General features: G+C 39.7%; 1 protein-coding gene across 7 annotated transcripts in view; it reads left to right on the top strand.

The window, feature by feature from the left end:
• The window catches only part of msi2b (musashi RNA-binding protein 2b), a 699,967-nt gene extending 681,839 nt beyond the window's left edge, over window positions 1-18,128 (top strand). For 6 of the 7 annotated variants that reach the window (XM_062048056.1, XM_062048052.1, XM_062048055.1 and 3 more), the window contains one exon: window positions 11,540-18,128. In XM_062048056.1, coding sequence (XP_061904040.1) covers window positions 11,540-11,596 — 57 coding nt within the window. In that variant the 3' untranslated portion in view covers window positions 11,597-18,128. Of the gene's footprint in view, window positions 1-5,633; window positions 5,706-11,539 lie in introns of all 7 variants that reach the window. The other variant, XM_062048050.1, reaches the window with a different exon arrangement.
• The last annotated feature ends 881 nt before the right edge of the window (window positions 18,129-19,009 follow it).

Here is a 19,009-nt window from a genome sequence, read left to right as displayed (position 1 = left end):
CTGCAATCTCAATTAACGGCCTCCCAGTGCAGTTGTCTAAACCAGTGGTCCCCAACTACCGGGCCACGGCCCGGTACCGGTCCACGGACCGATTGGTACCGGGCCGTACAAGAAATTTAAAAAAAAAAAAAATTGTTTTTTATTAAATCAACATAAAAACACAATATATACATTATATATCAATATAGATCAATACAGTCTGCAGGGATACAGTCCGTAAGCACACATGATTGTATTTCTTTATGGAAAAAAAATTATAATAAAACAACCCCCCCCCCCCCCCCGGTCCATTGGACACATTATCAAGCGTTGACCGGTCCGCAGCTACAAAAAGGTTGGGGACCACTGGTCTAAACAACCTGGCACTTCTACAAACTCCTCCACTACGTCATTCATGGTAACAAATACAAAAGCCCACAGAAGCTTGAGTGATTATGTAACAATGTACACCAACACAAAGACAAGGAAATCCCACTAACTAGCTAGCCAAAAACTTTACAAACTCAACCCTCATTTTCGGATGCACTAGATACTGACAGCACGTATGCACAACTAGTAGGTTGGCATACAAGCGTAACCGATTCGATAGAAGTAAAAGGGAAAAATGGAAGCTAAAACACAAAATGCAGTGAGACCCCTGTTGGGCAACACCTAGGCCTACCAGGGATTTCTCGTCTTTAAACTTTCAGTGACCATTACAAGAAGTACACTTACCCTCTGGGTCTTAATAACAGCTGCAGCTGAAAAAAATCATGGAAAAAATGTGATCTATACTCACGCCAAACTTCAGCACATATAAGGCACATGACGTCACAGGGGGGCAGCACGGTGCGCAGGGGTTAGTGCATGTGCCTCACAATACAAAGGTCCTGGGTTCAATCCCGGGCTCGGGATCTTTCTGTGTGGAGTTTGCATGTTCTCCCCGTGACTGCGTGGGTTCCCTCCGGGTACTCCGGCTTCCTCCCACTCCCAAAGACATGCACCTGGGGATAGGTTGATTGGCAACACTAAATTGGCCCTAGTGTGTGAATGTGAGTGTGAATGTTGTCTGTCTATCTGTGTTGGCCCTGCGGTAAGGTGGTGACTTGTCCAGGGTGTACCCCACCTTCCGCCCGAATGCAGCTGAGATAGGCTCCAGCATCCCCCGTGACCCTGAAAGGGACAAGCGGTATAAAATGGATGGATGGATGGACGTCACAGGGAAAAGCCTCCAACACACTTATCAGTAACAAACGGCCAGCTCCACCAAGACTTCACAAGCCAATCAAAGAAAGAGCTGACACAATGCGAAAAATGCTCATAAACAAAACCAGACTACAAATTAACCACGCAAAACCAGACTTGTACTTACTGAAAAACACTGGTTGTTTAAGACTTGTTACGGCTGGCTCTGGGCCTTATTGACAAAGGGGAAGACGCGACTGAAGTTAAATGTGCACAAAATATTATTTAATATAACAAAAATGGAGTATGACAGATAACAAAAGACAAAAAAATGTCCAAAGCAAACGATTGTTCAGAAAACAGGAGTGGATCAAGGACCCACCCAGGCAGGACCGAGCAGAGCAGGCAATTAGCAGAGAGTGGACAACTGGAGCTCCCAGCTGATATTCCTTCCCTCCAATTAGCCAAACTCTGTGTGGGTGTGGGACCTGAAAATATATTTTTATACCAAATAATATATTGCAAGAATCATCTTGAGTCAATTACCTGTTCAGTGGCCTTGTGGTTAGAGTGTCCGCCCTGAGATCGGTAGGTTGTGAGTTCAAACCCCGGCCGAGTCATACCAAAGACTATAAAAAATGGGACCCATTACCTCCCTGCTTGGCACTCAGCATCAAGGGTTGGAATTGGGGGTTAAATCACCACAATGATTCCCGAGCGTGGCCACCACTGCTGCTCACTGCTCCCCTCACATATCAGGGGGTGGAACAAGGGGATGGGTCAAATGCAGAGGGTAATTTCACCACACCTAGTGTGTGTGATTATCAGTGGTACTTTAATACATGATTAATGTGACGTTTTTTTTGTGATTAATCGCATGTGTTAACAAGTTAACTTTCACCGGTCTAGTTTTTATACTTTTTAAAGACAACAACAATAGCATATATTTGATTGTCTACAAGCCCATACCAGTTAGTCAAAAACCATCAACAAATGTACGGTTGGGTGGTTTGTTTTGTGGTTGTTGTTGTTTTTGTGTTTTTATTGTTCTTGCCATCACTTTCCAGCATACTTGTTCGTTCGTCCTAGCTGATGGGCTCATATTGCTGTCTCGTTTAAAGCCAAAACATTTCCACACTGAAAATGTGGCTTTGCAACCATCTTTTTTCTTCTAAGTTTTTTCTGCTCCCCTCACCTCCCAGGGTGTGGAATAAGGGGATGGGTCAAACTCAGAGAGTAATTTCACCACACCTAGTGTGTGTGTGACTATCAGTGGTACTTTAACTTTAACTTTAATTGAATCATAACCTATGAATCGGATCGAATCGTGAGTTGTTTTAAGATTCCAATCGCTAAGATTCACACATGCAAACCATACAGTCGCCTAATGACTTCTTCCGAACCGAGCCGGGGCTTTTCTTCCTGTCACACACACACACCAGTGACCTGGAGCGTAGCGGACAGACAAAACACAGCAGCATAACACTGTTTGCAGAAGTAGGCTCCCCTTTGCCTCCTAATCAGTAATTCCGACTTTTATGATTCCAGTAATTTCAATGGAACAATTTAAACACACACACGCACACACACACACACACACACACACACACACACACACACACACACACACACACACACACACACACACACACACACACACACAACCGCCCAAAGTGGTCAAACACGTTCATTCATTCTGTGTTAAAGAGGCTGTAACAGTATTGCTACTATTTAACCCAGCGGCCCAGTAAATGGGCCCGTACTGGTGTCAGGACCTGGCTGTCAATGTGAAGGCTCGGTCAACTATTTGTTTGCTTGGCGCTTCTCTTCTCTTGGACCTCGCTGAATATTTCATCAGTTTTATGGCGCCGGCGAAGTGAAGCATAGCCGACTTGTTGGGCTGCCATTCGGCTTGTTGGGGCATGTTTTTAATAGCTGGACACAATTAAAGTGACTGGGGGGAGAGCAGGCTATGCAAATAACACCTGCTTAGTGGGGGGGAAAGTAATTAGCTCATGGGTTGAGGTGGGATAATGAAGAGCCCATTAGTCCTGCTGAAGTAAACTTTATAGGACACGTCATTAAACTGAATCCAACCAGGAAGTGGAGGGCCAGCATGTATTTCACATGTGCGATACGCAGCATGTCGGACAAATTTGGACCAACAAGACTAAATAATTGATTTATCATATCCACAAACAAAAACAAAGCCTCTGTTAATTGTTTCAGGTCCACTGGCTATCTGCCATAATCTGCTGGCATCCGTGTAGGAAGCAAAATATTTGTTATGAAAGATCAGGCTGGCTCATTTTCAAGTCAGCTTACCAACGGAAATGAATGTTCTTATTCTTTTCCTCCCATTGCTTTGTGTCCAGTATTTACAACGTGTAGTAAAACACCAACGGGCGTACATCATTTTGGGAAAATCTATGAACAAAATCACTTTTTGTATATTGTTGCTCATATTTAAAGCAGCGGTCAGGAAGAGTTGTTTTTAGGATCACGGGCTACTTTTGAGTGTGCACGCAAAATAAAAATGTTATGATTTAAACGTACATATAAAAGTACTGCACCACGTTTTAAATAGTAAACTCAGTGCCGATAAGAACTTTAACAATACTGGCTTGTCCAACAATATAAAAAAACACTAACATAGAGTAGGTGCCAACAATACTTATTACAAGCAATTGTAGCATTCTCATCAATGCTAGTTTAATTAGCATATTTACCACCCCACAAAATCGAAGGCTATAAAATTAGTATTTTTATTTAAAAAATTCTCAATATCAGTAAAATCATTTTTATCCATAGCTGCTCAAACATTGTTGGATGACTTATATGCTTATTTATAAATTGGCATTACAACGCCTTATTCTGATAGTTCCATTTGTCAGGTCCAGGGTTTTGTATGTGAGTGACAGGAAGAAAAGCTTGCTTGGGGAGAAGTAATTTGCATATATGAATTCCTAGACCCCAAATATAAGATAATCTGTCTTTCAGACAGTTTTCATAAATTCATAGGTAGTCCTATATTAGGTTCAATGTTGCATGACTCAATTTCATTTTTGATTCAAAAGTTTTCCCAGGTTTTTGTGTACCGTCTTGGTTATAGTACAGCCTGTAACAAACTAGTCTGTGTCGGGGATCAAGTACCCAAACAAGGAATCCCACGTGTTGGTGACTCAGTCTGTGTCATTATTTTGTTATTAAATACAACTGCAAAACAAGCCACCATGGGGCCAAAGAAAGTTGCAAGTGCCAGCCCTTTGATGAATAAGGTGAGAAGCACTAGTGAATTAAAAAAAAAAGAGTTCATAGTAAAGTATTCTATTAGTGCACTCCCATCCTCCTTCTTCACTCGTCACCATCTTTGCCAGGAAGTCTTCAAGAAAAGGTCAAGGTAATGTTACATTTGATCATACATTTGATCAGTGGGACGGCGTGGCGAAGTTGGTAGAGTGGCTGTGCCAGCAATCGGAGTGTTGCTGGTTACTGGGGTTCAATTCCCACCTTCTACCTTCCTAGTCACGTCCGTTGTGTCCTTGGGCAAGACACTTCACCCTTTGCCTCTGATGGCTGCTGGTTAGCGCCTTGCATGGCAGCTCCCGCCATCAGTGTGTGAATGTGTGTGTGAATGTGGAAATACTGTCAAAGCGCTTTGAGTACCTTGAAGGTAGAAAAGCGCTATACAAGTATAACCCATTTATTTATTTATTTAAATGTATTTTGCATTGTTCTCTGCACACAAAACTGTAATTATTTTCTATAAAATGTATTTTGTATTGATATTTGTTGGTTGTTTAAAAGGAATTCATTGGATTGACATTATTTCTAATCAGACCTTTTATTCCACATTGGGCCGTTAAGTGTTCTTCCCAATTAATATAATCTAAGCAGATTATCCCAATATGTCGGTGTTATTAAATCACCTGAGCAAAGCAGAAGAGCGACGGTGCGTGGGCCTCGTCTTCAGCATCGCACACGACTTCAGAGTCGCGCTCGGCTGCTTTTATTAATCCCTTTAGCCAATATCAAAATAGCGTCTGCAAAGAAGCCGTAATGATTTCAACTGTTTTTATATGCAAGACAATTAGAGCGCAATTAGTTGATTGAGGCGATAACGGCGGCTAATCACAGCTGAAAGGGCCGCGCCTTTCCACGCATGTCATTTCCACCAACCTGTGAGCCGCCGCTCTGACGCCGGCCTGATTAGCCGAGCGGCGTCGTGAGCTCACCCCTGTTTATGATCTCACCATCTAATCACCCCGTGTGTGCATTTCAGTATCTTCACATACTTGAAGCGGTGTGTTTTTGTAACGTGCGTGTGTGCATCACCTCCTACTTTGTCCACTTTCATCAACCCAACCTCAAACATCCATTCTAACTTCAAAACAGAAGAAAAAGATTTGATACTCACTTTTCTTTCCTTGAACTGCATACTGACACCAGCACTAACTGTACACTTTTAGGGCCCCTTGATTGCGACAGCTTTTACAAATGGATACCATTGAACAGGTGGCCCACTTGCCATCTCATCAGAGGTATTGCATTCTATTTGTGCATTTCTATCATTCCACTCTACCACATCGCCACTCTCCTCTACGCCACAGTCAAGTGTGAGTGGGACTCAGCAGCCACATTAGCACCAAGCAGTACACTTAAGTGCACTTACAGTTGTAAAGGGATTAATGTGGCCCCGTTCCTGGGTGGATCTCACGTGAGAGGAAGAGGGGGGGTTAATCATTTTCCAATGCAGTCTGCTGAAAATGATGGAAAGTGCCACTCTACATAGCAACTGAGGCTGTGGTCAAACTTGTATTAACGTTTTAAGTTATTTAACTCTCTTCTGCCACCTGGCGCTAAAGTGGATAGTGCACCCCCCGATTCGTCACGTTTCACGTGTCAGGTAAACCGTGTCGAATGGAGCCATATGAATCCCCTTCCTCATGTAAGTTTCCATCCTGAAAAGTCCGACATCATAACACAGTGGTTCTTAAAACTTTTTTCACCAAGTACCACCTCAGAAAACACTTGGCTCTCCAAGTACCACCATAATGACCAACATTAAAATACACTAGCATAGTAGGCCTAAGTGTTCATTAAAAACAAGGCAAAGGTTTTATTTCACAAGTATATTTTGGCCACTACAACATTACACACAGTTTGAACAATAACGCTGTGTTTGAATATTTAATTAAGTGATTCTTCGGTACCCCACTAGATCAGTCCTTCTCAAATAGTGGGGCGGGCCCCCCTGGGGTGTGCAGTGCAATGCCATGGGGGCGCGTGTGACCTCAGGGAACATGCTTTTTTTGCTGTACCAGAATATGACAAAGCGTATGTAGCACTTGGCTTCACTGTAACCACAGTGGGAGACAAGGAAAGACCGGTGTGTTTTTTACTTTAATGTTAAAAAACTTACAATTGTATGTAGAGGTATAGGTATAACAATTTCATAGACATAATATACTATTTATAGTCAGGGTGGAAGTGTGGGGGGGGGCAACATTTTTTTTTCTTACTGGGGGGGGGGGACGTATTAGAAAATATTTGAGAAGCACTGCACTAGATGGGGCCCGCACACCACAAGTGTTACACCTACCACAGTTTGAAAATCCCTGTCAAAGCAGTTAATGCAACAAAGAAGGGAAGCCAATAAAAGTGTCCTGCATTTCACGTTACAAAGTGAAACTTCCAGGTCAAATCAGAAATGTTCTTTGTATGCTGTTAACCAATCAGGAGGCGGCCTTTAGCTCCTCCCTTTTAATTCGATTCCAATAGCGTAGGTGTGCAGATGGCAGAGAAGATGGGACAGGAGGACTCAAGCGTTAGCAACAGTAGCATAGCTGTGTGCACTAAAATGCTAACTTTACAGTCACGTTATAACAGCAACATCATGCGAGGTCATTACCGGCCCAAAACTAAATGATCAAACTTAAAGCTCTCATTGATGGATGATGAGCTCCAGACTGTCTTAAGATGTGTAGTGAAGCCTGATTTTTTTAAAAGACGCTTAAGTTAAGTTAGACAGCACTACATCCGACATAAGTAGCACAATAAAACACACACTCAGTTATAATAATAACAATTAAATAAAATGAAGACCTATATGAAACAATAGGTTTCTGCATGACCTCAGATCAGGAATAAAGTCACCTCAGTAGTGATGTGACCTATAATGTGCAGATGGAGAAGTGTTAAGGTGCGAGTGTGCTGAAGGAAGAAAATACACAACGTCCTTGGCCTAGTAAATTAAAGTGCTGCTTGTATTGCACATAGCCCTATATTGCACACAAGTTAGTTAGTTTTAGTTAGTTAGTTTATTATTCTTCGGTCAGTGGTCAACAAAATAAACAAACAGTTTTACATAAACAAACAGTTGTACATTCATAAATTGAAAATGTTGCAGACCGAAAGGGTTTAGAGTGAAGTTGAACACTTATTGCGCCTAACCCTATAAACAATGTCAAATACAAGATGAGCTTCCAAAAAATATAAAATTTCCTTTGCACAACATATTATAAATACACCTTGTACACAACATAAACACTGTTCAATTATATACACAGTAAAGACATGTGAAATATCCTTGTACACGTGCTTTGTACCAATTATATACTATATACAAACAATTATACTTCCATTATTATTTATATCCCACATTTAGTTTGTAATTAACAATAATCATAGTATTAACTACTGTGTTGATTCAAGAGTGATATATTTTTCCAAGACATTGGTCTTAAAGTGTTTTTTAAATGTGTGAATGGAACTGGAACATTTTAAGGAATCATGTTCCACAGATGAACTCCCCTGACGGAAAACACATCTACTTTTTAAGCAAGTTAGCATTAACAGATGTGTTTACATTTAGAAAATTGCACAAAAAGCATACATAAATGTATCTGTGTTTGACATACGGCACAAAATGTGATTACATCACTTTTAGAATAGAAATAAAAATAGAAGAAATAGAACTCCATTGTAACTAATGGCAAATATATCGAGTTGTATAATATATCTCTGCTCTTGTCCTTGACGAAAACGCATCAGATACATTAGCCGAAAAAGAAGCCAGTGTTTGCAGAGCTTTTTTGCAAAGGGAAAAAAGGCCAGGGCTCCCACTATTGTGGTGAGTTGTGTCTTCACGCACTTATTTTTGCTGTATTTATCTGTCACACGTGGGAGGCTGCCCAGTGAAAATAATGCCGACATAAAACCCGTACCTGGTGCAAAAAAAGGTTTGGGACCCCTGATATAGACAATATACGATATAAATGATATGCAGTAAATATGGCCGACGATAGAGCTTGTAATACTATCGTTACATCGTGATAGTGCATGTTAATGACACATTCCAGCTGTGTTCTGCACATTTGACAGCAACTGGCGTACGAACGCGTCCCCAACGCAATGTGGCACCCTTGCTAGCGGCGAACGTCCCTCCTCCGTACACAATCAATTCTATCAATCAATCAATCAATCAATGTTTATTTATATAGCCCTAAATCACAAGTGTCTCAAAGGGCTGCACAAGCCACAACGACATCCTCGGTACAGAGCCCACATAAGGGCAAGGAAAAACTCACCCCAGTGGGACGTCGATGTGAATGACTATGAGAATCCTTGGAGAGGACCGCATATGTGGGTAACCCCTCCCCTCTAAGTCAGTAATCCTCATTTCCACGGTGGAAAATAAACAACGGTTCTTGCAAGTATCATCAGTGGAGGACAGGGAACAGCTAAACATGGTACACTACGCACTCTCGGAACATATGCTAACCAATAAGCTGGAGCACTTGAATGTAAACAAAGGTTGGCGAATCAATACAGACATTGACAGTAACGATACCAAGAATAGCATTAATGTATGGTCAACACAACAGTAATTGGATTTATATTTTTTATTATCAAAATAATTTTTGTTTTTGTTATTGCTTATAAAATCCCTGGACACTGGAGTACTTTAAGGGCAACAAATAATGGATTTCAAACCAGAGCCAATAGTAAGAAACAATTTAGATATTTAACTGATATTGTTCTACCGCCATCCTGTGTTTTTATCTGGTTATAATTGTGAATAAATAATGGAATCATTCAATGATCTTAAAAATGTGTAGTATCAGCATAAGCATTGGTATGACCAATACTGCCCCTGAATTTACTTGGTATTGGATAGTTACCCAAATCTCTTATATCGTCCAAAATGTATGTAAATTATCCAAACAATTGAAGATTAGGTGCTTACTACATTTGAATAAAAGAGGAAGTCACCAGATATAAACAGTAAATTAGCAAGTAGATTAATAATGGGTCTGACTAAATAATACAACTGGAAATGATGCGATATGTTATTGCACATGTCAGCAGTCAAATTAGTAGCCGCTGGAACTTGTTTGGAAATGGTTCTATTGTCATTTATATACCAAGTATTATACAGTGCGTTCCTCTTAATGGGATAAATACAAGTCCATCCTACATCGTTATCACAGGAGGATGCTTTACACAAAATGTGTGGGGTTTTTAACCATTTTGACCTCAGGTCCCAACTTTTCCACTACTACTTACCACTGAAATGTTAAAGCCTTACGTACAACTTTCAGCTTTGGTTGTTTTTGGGGGCGCTAATGGACCAAGGCGGTAGTGTTTTGCCAGAAGAAGACCACATTTCCCATGAGGACTAGCGTCATACTGACATGATTTCCGCCGTAATATTGGCACAAATATCACGTCTCTAACGGCTATGTTGATGTTAAATAGCAGACACTACCAAGAAATGATCTTGGATTGCGCTACAAACATGACGCTAAGACCAACAATGCATCGGGCGGATGCCGGTCTGAAGCAAAGAAGTAGTGTGAAACTATCACGCTGGTGGCTATTTATTGCTATCACGCACATTTCCAATAGCTAAAATTAGCATTAACATTTTGACTTGAGCATCGAAAGTTACTTACTAGTTTAGCAGGAACAGAGGAAAGGCAGCATCGGATGAAAATCCCTCCTCATTTTTGAGCTCAGGCCAGCGAGTAAAAGCCGAGCAATGTTGATCCTTGACTATCCTTTTATCTGTGTAAGCTCCCTTTTTCTTTTTTCTTTTCGTTTCTTTGGTTGTTTTGCCCCTTTCGGCCATGATAGCAGTTATTGCACGTAGGCGTTCTTCTTCTTCTCCTTCTTTTAGTTTCCTGGCAGCACGTAGACATTCGGATCGACTTCCGTCTTTTTAAGGAATGGGAAAAGGGGAAGTGACATACGTATGTCGTAAAGCAAGTCAGCACATTTGTAGTTTTTTATGTGGCAGGGTTCCTGCCACCCTCCTTAAAGTTGCTAAGTGCCAGTCAAAGCGATACAGAACCCCTCAGGACATGACAGAGGTGTCATTCAATGAGTTGTAAGTCCATGTATCATTCCAAAAGTAATGAAAATAGTTTGTGAAGGTTGAAAAGTTATTTAGTGCTGCTTTAACACTGAATTAGTCATCTTACTCTTGATTTTTTTAAATGATATAAAACCATGTGTCACACAGATATTATTATTTATCTAATACATAAACCTTAGGCTTAGATCAGGCTGATTAGAAACATAATAATTAACCAGATATACTGCATAATATAAATAGTTGATGAAAAATGTGAATGTGTTTCTTATCTAAACCGTCAAAAGAAATACAGCTCCGCCACTAAAGTCATAATTTTTGCGCTTAAAAGAAACTTCTGTATGATTTAAGCTCCAGACTTCTTCTATTTGTTTGAGATTGTCATTACTGCCACAAGTGGTGGAAAAGTGCATTACAACTGAGTACTACAGCTGAGAAACAGATCATTTTGGCGGCCCTCGCTCGTGGCCCGGCAATGGGCCTTATGGTTAAGAAGCACTGTAGTCGAATACCTCCACGTATGGATTGGAACTTCTAAACAAAGTACTGCTTGGTGGAAAGAAGGCAGATATATTGGCACAAGTCATCATTTCCTATGACAGTAATGTTGCATAAATGAATGAAATATGGTTGTATGAGTCACTTTCACACGCACTGTCAGCTCTGTTGTTGTTGTTTTCATCTTATGGCAAAAATGTGTTATTATTTACCATTTAGCAAAATCCAGCTCTCGAAGGACCGAGCGTCCATCTCACCTTTTCTCCTCTTTGACAATAAAACCAATCAAAGATCCTCCATATTTGCATGAGTGTTATGTCACGATGGTGTAACATGGCGCATGACGCTTGCCCCCAGCATGATGGCCGTTCTCCTCCTCGCTTTGGGGTCGGCACCCGAGCTGACCACTGCTCTTCGCCGTGCTCTCCTTCTCTCTCCAGCAGGGTTGATCTGGCGGCGCCAGAAAGACGGGAGCGAGTTTCTAATTGGCTTTGTGTGCAGGTGGCGCTACTGAGACACGGCGGACAGGCTAAAGGAGCGAAAGTGGTAACCACGTGAAGAAGAAGAAGAAAAGAAAGCGCTGAGTCACCTCAGAAAAAGAACAACTGCTGTACAATATTCCAAACCTCCTATAACGTCGGCGCCTGCTTTGGTTTGATGTTCCACGTCTTTTTCCTCACCTGTGTTTGGTTGCTTTTAGTTCCACACGACCTTCGTGTCCTTCTTTTATTTGGCAGGCGGCATAGCAAAGAAAATCTGCTCGTAACGTCTTTGTCTTGTTAGCTTGAAGGAGAAAATCACATTCAGGCTCTAACTGAAAAAAATACTAATAATGAAGTCGCTGTGCAAGGTTTGTAGATTTGAAAAAAAAAAAAAAAAAAATTTAGGTCAAATCGGATACGAGGGTATCAAAGTAATAAATCTTAGTAGTGCTTTTATTTCTTGTGACGTCTCATTGTTGACCATGATGACCTACTTTTGGGCAATACAAAGAGGACTCCAATATTTTTATGGTCCTTTTTTATAAGTGTTGGGTTCTTTTTGATGTTTAGAAATATATAAATATAAATATATATATAAATATATATATATATGCTATAACAAATTTCATATAACGACATTGTGAGTTGAAAGTTGAGAAAAAAGAAATGTAGCTGTACATATTATTCCATCATATAACCAACTCAGTGAGAGAATAGCATATTTTTGTGATGGTGTGTCCAAGAACATGTGTGAATCTTATTATTATTATTATTATTATTATTATTTGTCTCTCCCGCTGCTGACAGCAACACAACACATTTGCTGTGTAAATAAGCCGAGCTCAACCATTTTACAAAGTGTCGAACCAGCAAACTTCCATTTTATGAATTTCAGAAAAAAAACAAGAAATAAAGCAAAATGACAGCCAAAAAAGATCCGGATTGTTCAACTGAGAAGAAACAAAACCAAACTGATTTGAATCCAAAGCACAGTGTAGTACTTTTACATTACATGTTGTGCACACCTGGACACTTTTCTACTCCTCTTGGTTGGCTTTCTTTTTCATCCCGCTCTTTCCCAGATTCTTTTTGGGAATATTTGGGCTCAGTCTGCTTCTATTTTGCTTTTCTTATGATTTTTGGACTGAATTAGGAAAGGTTTTTTGATACCATACCTCAGCCTTGTGACTTGTATTGTGGAGCGCCAGGCAGGTTGAATTTAATGTTCCGTGAATGGAAGGAGAAAAAAAAAAAAACACTGAAAAGTTTCCGAGCAATCGTTGCACTGTGAGTAGTGAAGTTCTTTGCACATTTTCATAACATGCTTGGGATTTCTCCGACTTAACGGTTGGCTAAAGAGCAGCTGACATGTTTGATCAGACCCATCTGACGCTATTTATTCCGGGTCACACACTGAACAACACACACCTTTTTCTCGCAGTAATACAGTGGGTAGGGGATCCATATGGCCCCATTCGTCTCGGTTTACCTGACACATGAAACGTGACGTATTGGAGAGTTCAATATCTTAAAATGTGTTTTGTGGCAATTCCGACTTTGACCACAGTGTCAGTTGCTCCGTAGAGTGGCGCTTTCTGTCATATTCAGCAGACTGCATTGCAAAATATTTACCTCCCCTGGCAAGCTCAACCCAGGAAGGAGGCCATATGAATCCCCAACAACAAAAACGCGCTCTCGTGGGTGTCTTTTTCATGGACCGAGCCGACGGTGCGTATCGCTCAACTTTGTAGCCTTTCACATTTCAAACATTTCTTTTTGCAAACAACCAGGTCAGGATCCTGGATACTTTTAACGGTATGGCGTTGTGATCAATTTAAAGGACAAAAAAATGTAATTGTAATGTTCTCATGTAAAAAAAAAAAAAAAGAAAAAAAAAAAGATGCTTCTTTGCTGATTTTGTTGTGGTTTCTCTATGAATACTAATTGTACTTCTACTATTAAAATGTACTGTGCATCCATTGCTTTCTCTCTCCATCCTCTGAGGTTGTTTTGTTGCTCATTCATGTAAACATGGGTGTGTAAAGAAATACCTTGTAAACACAGTGCTGTCTTTGCTAGCAGTCTAGTGCTTCATTGTTGTTCTTCTCCCTCCCCCGGCCCCCGCCTCTAAGTACAAGTAGATGTTCTGAGTATGCTAGTAGTAGTGAGTGTAGTGACCCAGGACCAGTCAGATATACAGTAGACCTTTCTCTCCGTGACCATCTTCAAACTTGGACCTTTTTGTTTAGGCTCCCAATTTTTTGCCCTCGCCTCTCTCGCGTGGTTTCAGCCAACCAAAGCTCTCGTGGATGGACGATAGAGAGAAAGAAAATACAAATAAAAATACTTGCTGGGAGGTGGAATTGTACACAAGGCATTATTTGGATAACCCACCCTTGAATGTTTTTAAAGGGGTGTGCCATACTACCTTAAATGCTAACGCTAGATATGCAAAACCTTGTTTTTACAGAATGGTAGAAGCAGTCGCTTCATAAAAAGTGTTGTTTTCTTCTGATTCACGGGCATTAATATTGTGAGAGACAAACTGGTGCATCCAACCTCAAATAATGGTCAAATAGGTGTCTTAGCTCAACTGCAGAGAGCACCAGGCCTTGTTTTAAGAACACAACGGTACTTTCTCTAATAAGCCACGCGTTTATTCCAGCGTCTGAGGCCTTGCTGAAGTGTTACGAATAGGAATTGTACGCGACGAAGCCCAAGTATGTCAGGATGTGCGTACTTTTGTACGCTACAAAGACATAAGACAAGTAACGTGCATACTTGTGTGGTTTGTTACACGCCGGCCTGATTCACACACACCTGGGAAGTGAGGCTTTCTTTGTGCAGGCGTCAAAACAGTGCCAAAGTCCTCACGCGTAAAAACTGCAGACTCGTTTTATGCATGCACACTTAGAGAGGCCATGCCCACGCTGAGTGTGGTTTTAACGCGTGAATACTTTGCCACTGTTTTGGCGCCATACTGAATATGCTAACTTTCTAGGTGGTGTCTTTTTGCCCGCGCTCGGACTCTGTTTGCGCTCGCAACGTATCTTTCTCTTTCTCCGCGAGCGTGAAGTTCCATTCTTTCAGTATTAGAGTCGGGCATTGAAGATACCGCCCAGCAACACCCGCTCCTTTTTGATTGGTCACTTCAAACGCGCAGATAGTGGTTTTTACAGGTGAGGATTTTGGCACTGTTTGGCCTGATGCCAAAGTCCTTGTTTAAACCTTGTGCAAGCGTAACATTGACTATACATACTTACTCCTAGGAACCAAAAGTCTAGCATTGACTATACACACTTACTCCTAGGAACCAAAAGTCTAGCATTGACTATACGCAGTTACTCCTAGGAACCACAAGTGTAACATTGACTATAGGAACCAAAAGTCTAACATTGACTATACGCAGTTACTCCTAGGAACCAAAAGTGTAACATTGACTATACACACTTACTCCTAGGAACCAAAAGTCTAATATTGACTATACACACTTACTCCTAGGAACCAAAAGTCTAACATTGACTATAGGAACCAAAAGTGTAACATTGACTATACGCAGTTACTCCTAGGAACCAAAAGTGTAACATTGACTATACACACTTATTCCTATGAACCAAAAGTCTAACATTGACTATACACACTTACTCCTGGAACCCAAAGTCTAGCATTGACTATACACACTTACTCCTAGGAACCAAAAGTGTAACATTGACTATACGCAGTTACTCCTAGGAACAAAAAGTCTAACATTGACTATACACACTTACTCCTATGAACCAAAAGTGTAACATTGACTATACACACTTACTCCTAGGAACCAAAAGTCTAACATTGACTATACACACTTACTCCTATGAACCAAAAGTGTAACATTGACTATACACACTTACTCCTAGGAACCAAAAGTCTAACATTGACTATACAATTAAATAGTCAATCAAATAGGTGTCTTAGCTCAACTGCAGAGAGCACCAGGCCTTGTTTTAAGAACACACTTACTCCTAGGAACCAAAAGTCTAACATTGACTATACGCAGTTACTCCTAGGAACAAAAAGTCTAACATTGACTATACACACTTACTCCTAGGAACCAAAAGTCTAACTTTGACTATACACACTTACTCCTCGGGAAAAAAAAGTCCAACATTGACTATACGCAGTTACTCCTAGAAACAAAAAGTCTAACATTGACTATACACACTTACTCCTAGGAACCAAAAGTCTAACATTGACTATACACACTTACTCCTAGGAACCAAAAGTGTAACATTGACTATACAATGACTATACGCAGTTACTCCTAGGAACCAAAAGGGACATGATCTTGAAAGTGTAATAAGTCAGCCATCTTTTTTTATTTTATTTGTTTTACTTTCAACTGTAGAAATCTTTGAACAATTTCAGATCTATCTGTTTACACAAAGTTTTTGTTATGTTTTATGACCTTTTTGTCAAAACTAGTTTTATTATAGTGGGAAAATGCAAAATATGCCATATTTCTAAAACAATTATAAATTGCAAGTGTAATATTTAAAGTTGGGTAATAAGTGGTGAATAACATATGACAACATTGATTTTGATACAACAGACAAAAAAAAACATTCACAGTGCTTACTGAGCTAGAATGAGAGAGAACGCAGGTATGAATGACTTGGTTGAGTTTACTGACTGAGCAAGTCTATATCTATCTGCCATGTTACATCCCAGCAGGCACAAGACAATGAAACAATGTTGCAAAATATTTTTCTTTGTAAACTGAGACAACATTGATGTTTAACATTGGATCAAATGACCAAAATTCAACGGTCAAATCAGCTTCAGAACCCGACATTGATTAAACGTTGTCAAAGAGCATGTTGTTTCAACGTTAGGTCTGAGTTGGTCAACGTCAGGACCTAAATCTACAAGTTATCAGTGTTGTTTCAATGTTCTGTGCCTGCTGGGATATAACTGCTAAAATGTTCATTGCATTTCAGTGGTTTAATGGGACTTAAATTCATTTACGCTTGTCAAAGCTCTGAGACTTATCCATCATGGTTTTCTGGTGCCATCTGGTGGTTAAGGGGCACAATTACACCTAATTAACATTTTCTTGTTTTTCAGTCAGCAAGAATGAGATTTAATACACCAGGATCAGTCTGTTAAAAAATAGCAGTTGTAATTGGAGTCAATGGGGCCGAAAGAGGTCTTAAGAGAAAGTGTGTATACTTTATGTTTATATCCTATTCTAACAACGTTGCAATCAATTTTAGAAAGAAAAAAAGGCTTAACCTTCAAACTGAACAATCGTATCACAAAAGGAACGCATGTAATGCCCGTTTAGGGCCCTAGAGTTGCACAAGGGTTAAGTGGTTTGGTTGTTGAAGTCACGGCGTCAAATAGAGCAGAGGCCACTATTTGAGGATGTCAATAAATGATGTAATCATCCCGACCTTATCCATCAAGGAGGAAAACAGTTCAAGAAACAAGGCCAGCATTCACTTCAGTTGCTACCTTCCGTGATTGGAAGTAGCTATTTTTGCCTTCAGTGTGACAGGGTACAAGAAAGTGTTCCTTCTGTTTATTGTAACTTGAGTTTGTTGGAAAGACTTGAAGGTTACTTTGCCACCACTGGCCTCCATAGCGATAGTAATACTAGTAGTAGTACTCTTAGCCACGCAGTAGCTTGGACTTTAAGGTAGCATGGCTCTGTTGCTCTCGTTCCGTCTCCAACTGACAGCGCTTTGCAGCTGATGAATGTTACTCATTTTTAGTCGACTTAGCTTCTCCATTCAGGGAGAGGGGAGGGGGACTTGGTTTATGAAAAAAAAAATGTATTAAAAAAAAGAAAAGAAAAAAAAAAAGCAGAAGTCCACCGGAAAGGTGTTGACATTTGTAGTGTACTACCGTATCCATTGAAACTTGAATCTTGAGGCAAGTGCTAGGCAATGACCACACTTCACGTAGCTCGTCCTGCACACACACTGACTTTTCTGTCATCTTGTTGCTTCCGCAAGCAGCAGATCCACGTCCAGTTGCAATTAGAAGCCAAATAGACCGACTGGACTTCTTGCACCAACAAAATCAGCTGCTTTTTAACGGCGTGAAGCCTTCAAGATGACAGAAGAAGCACTGTTGTCTTCTTAGGGTGACTTGAAACCATCACCACCTCCCATGCAATAGACATTCATGTGTATTAGGTTTCCTTTAGCTCACGTAGGTACTGTCACACAGCTGGAGTCCATCACAGGTGCATTGTGGGACTTGGAAGCGCTTCCAACGTCCAACGCCATTCCTAACACTTGCCCCCCTTTTTTCGTTTTTTATTCTGTTAACCGACTTTTTATGGCGAGAGACAGACAGACAGACTTGACTGACACCTGAAAGCATCTTTCAGGTTACCATATAGGCTTGCTGAAGCCCTGTTGTAAAATATACGGAAAATAATAATGGATGGATGGATGGGGGTCTCTCACATATCAAATGTGGAAAGTCTAATTTTATATTTGTATTTTCAAATAATAATATTGACAAAAAATTGTCTGTGAAAGGTTTCCATCCTCTACTGTGGTCCAGAAATTGATGTGTCTGTCTGGAAAATAAATACAATAAACTGAATTGTTATATGACTTGTTTGGGAGTTCCTTGTCATTCTTTTTTATACACTGCAAAAGAGAGCTGTCAAAATGTTATATATATATATATATATATATATATATATATATATATATATATATATATATATATATATATATATATATATATATATATATATATATATATATATATATATATATATATATATATATATATATGTACACACATATATATTAAAAAGACTGGATTTTAGTAAAAGAAATACTAAAAATTTGTGAAATTAACTAGCTGCATAGACACATAATTTAATTTGATAATACAGACTAAATTAAGATTTGTATATCTAGAAATCAGCATGATTTTTAAGATATAAATAAATATTTTATTCTGAAAACAATAATTATTCAACTTGCAATTTCTTAAATAAAGCTTCTTCTAAACGTTGTTTCATCTTTAAACAAGGTTTTCTAAACCAAAATATCTCATCTGAATAGTTGTTTTCTCAACTTTAACACATTTAAACTAAAATAGAAAAAAATATAATTGTTAATGCTAAAATTAAGATTAGTCAATGACTAAACGTAAGTAAATAGCTCTTAAAACTAGGGACATTTCTAGACATAAAATATTAAATATTGGCAAGTGGCAAATCATTTGCAATGTAAATAAATGATTTAGTGTGTATAATATTTACCATATTGCAAAAGCATTCCCTTTCATCTATTATTGTTGTGTAACGCTGATTTTGTGAGTCTGCTGCCCTCCAGTGGTGACACCTGGTACTTCACAGGCTTTGTTTCTCATCAGCATCATCTCTTCAAGAGCATCAATATTAGCTGACTAAATGTCTTTAGATGGACTAAGAGGATGAGTCAACAGGACACACACCCAATGGTATTTTGACACAAACACA

Source organism: Entelurus aequoreus, linkage group LG05 (assembly GCF_033978785.1).
Source record: "Entelurus aequoreus isolate RoL-2023_Sb linkage group LG05, RoL_Eaeq_v1.1, whole genome shotgun sequence".
Taxonomy (NCBI): Eukaryota; Metazoa; Chordata; class Actinopteri; order Syngnathiformes; family Syngnathidae; genus Entelurus; species Entelurus aequoreus.
The sequence above is the reverse complement of the archived record's forward strand: the minus strand, read 5'-3'. Positions and strand labels throughout refer to the sequence as shown.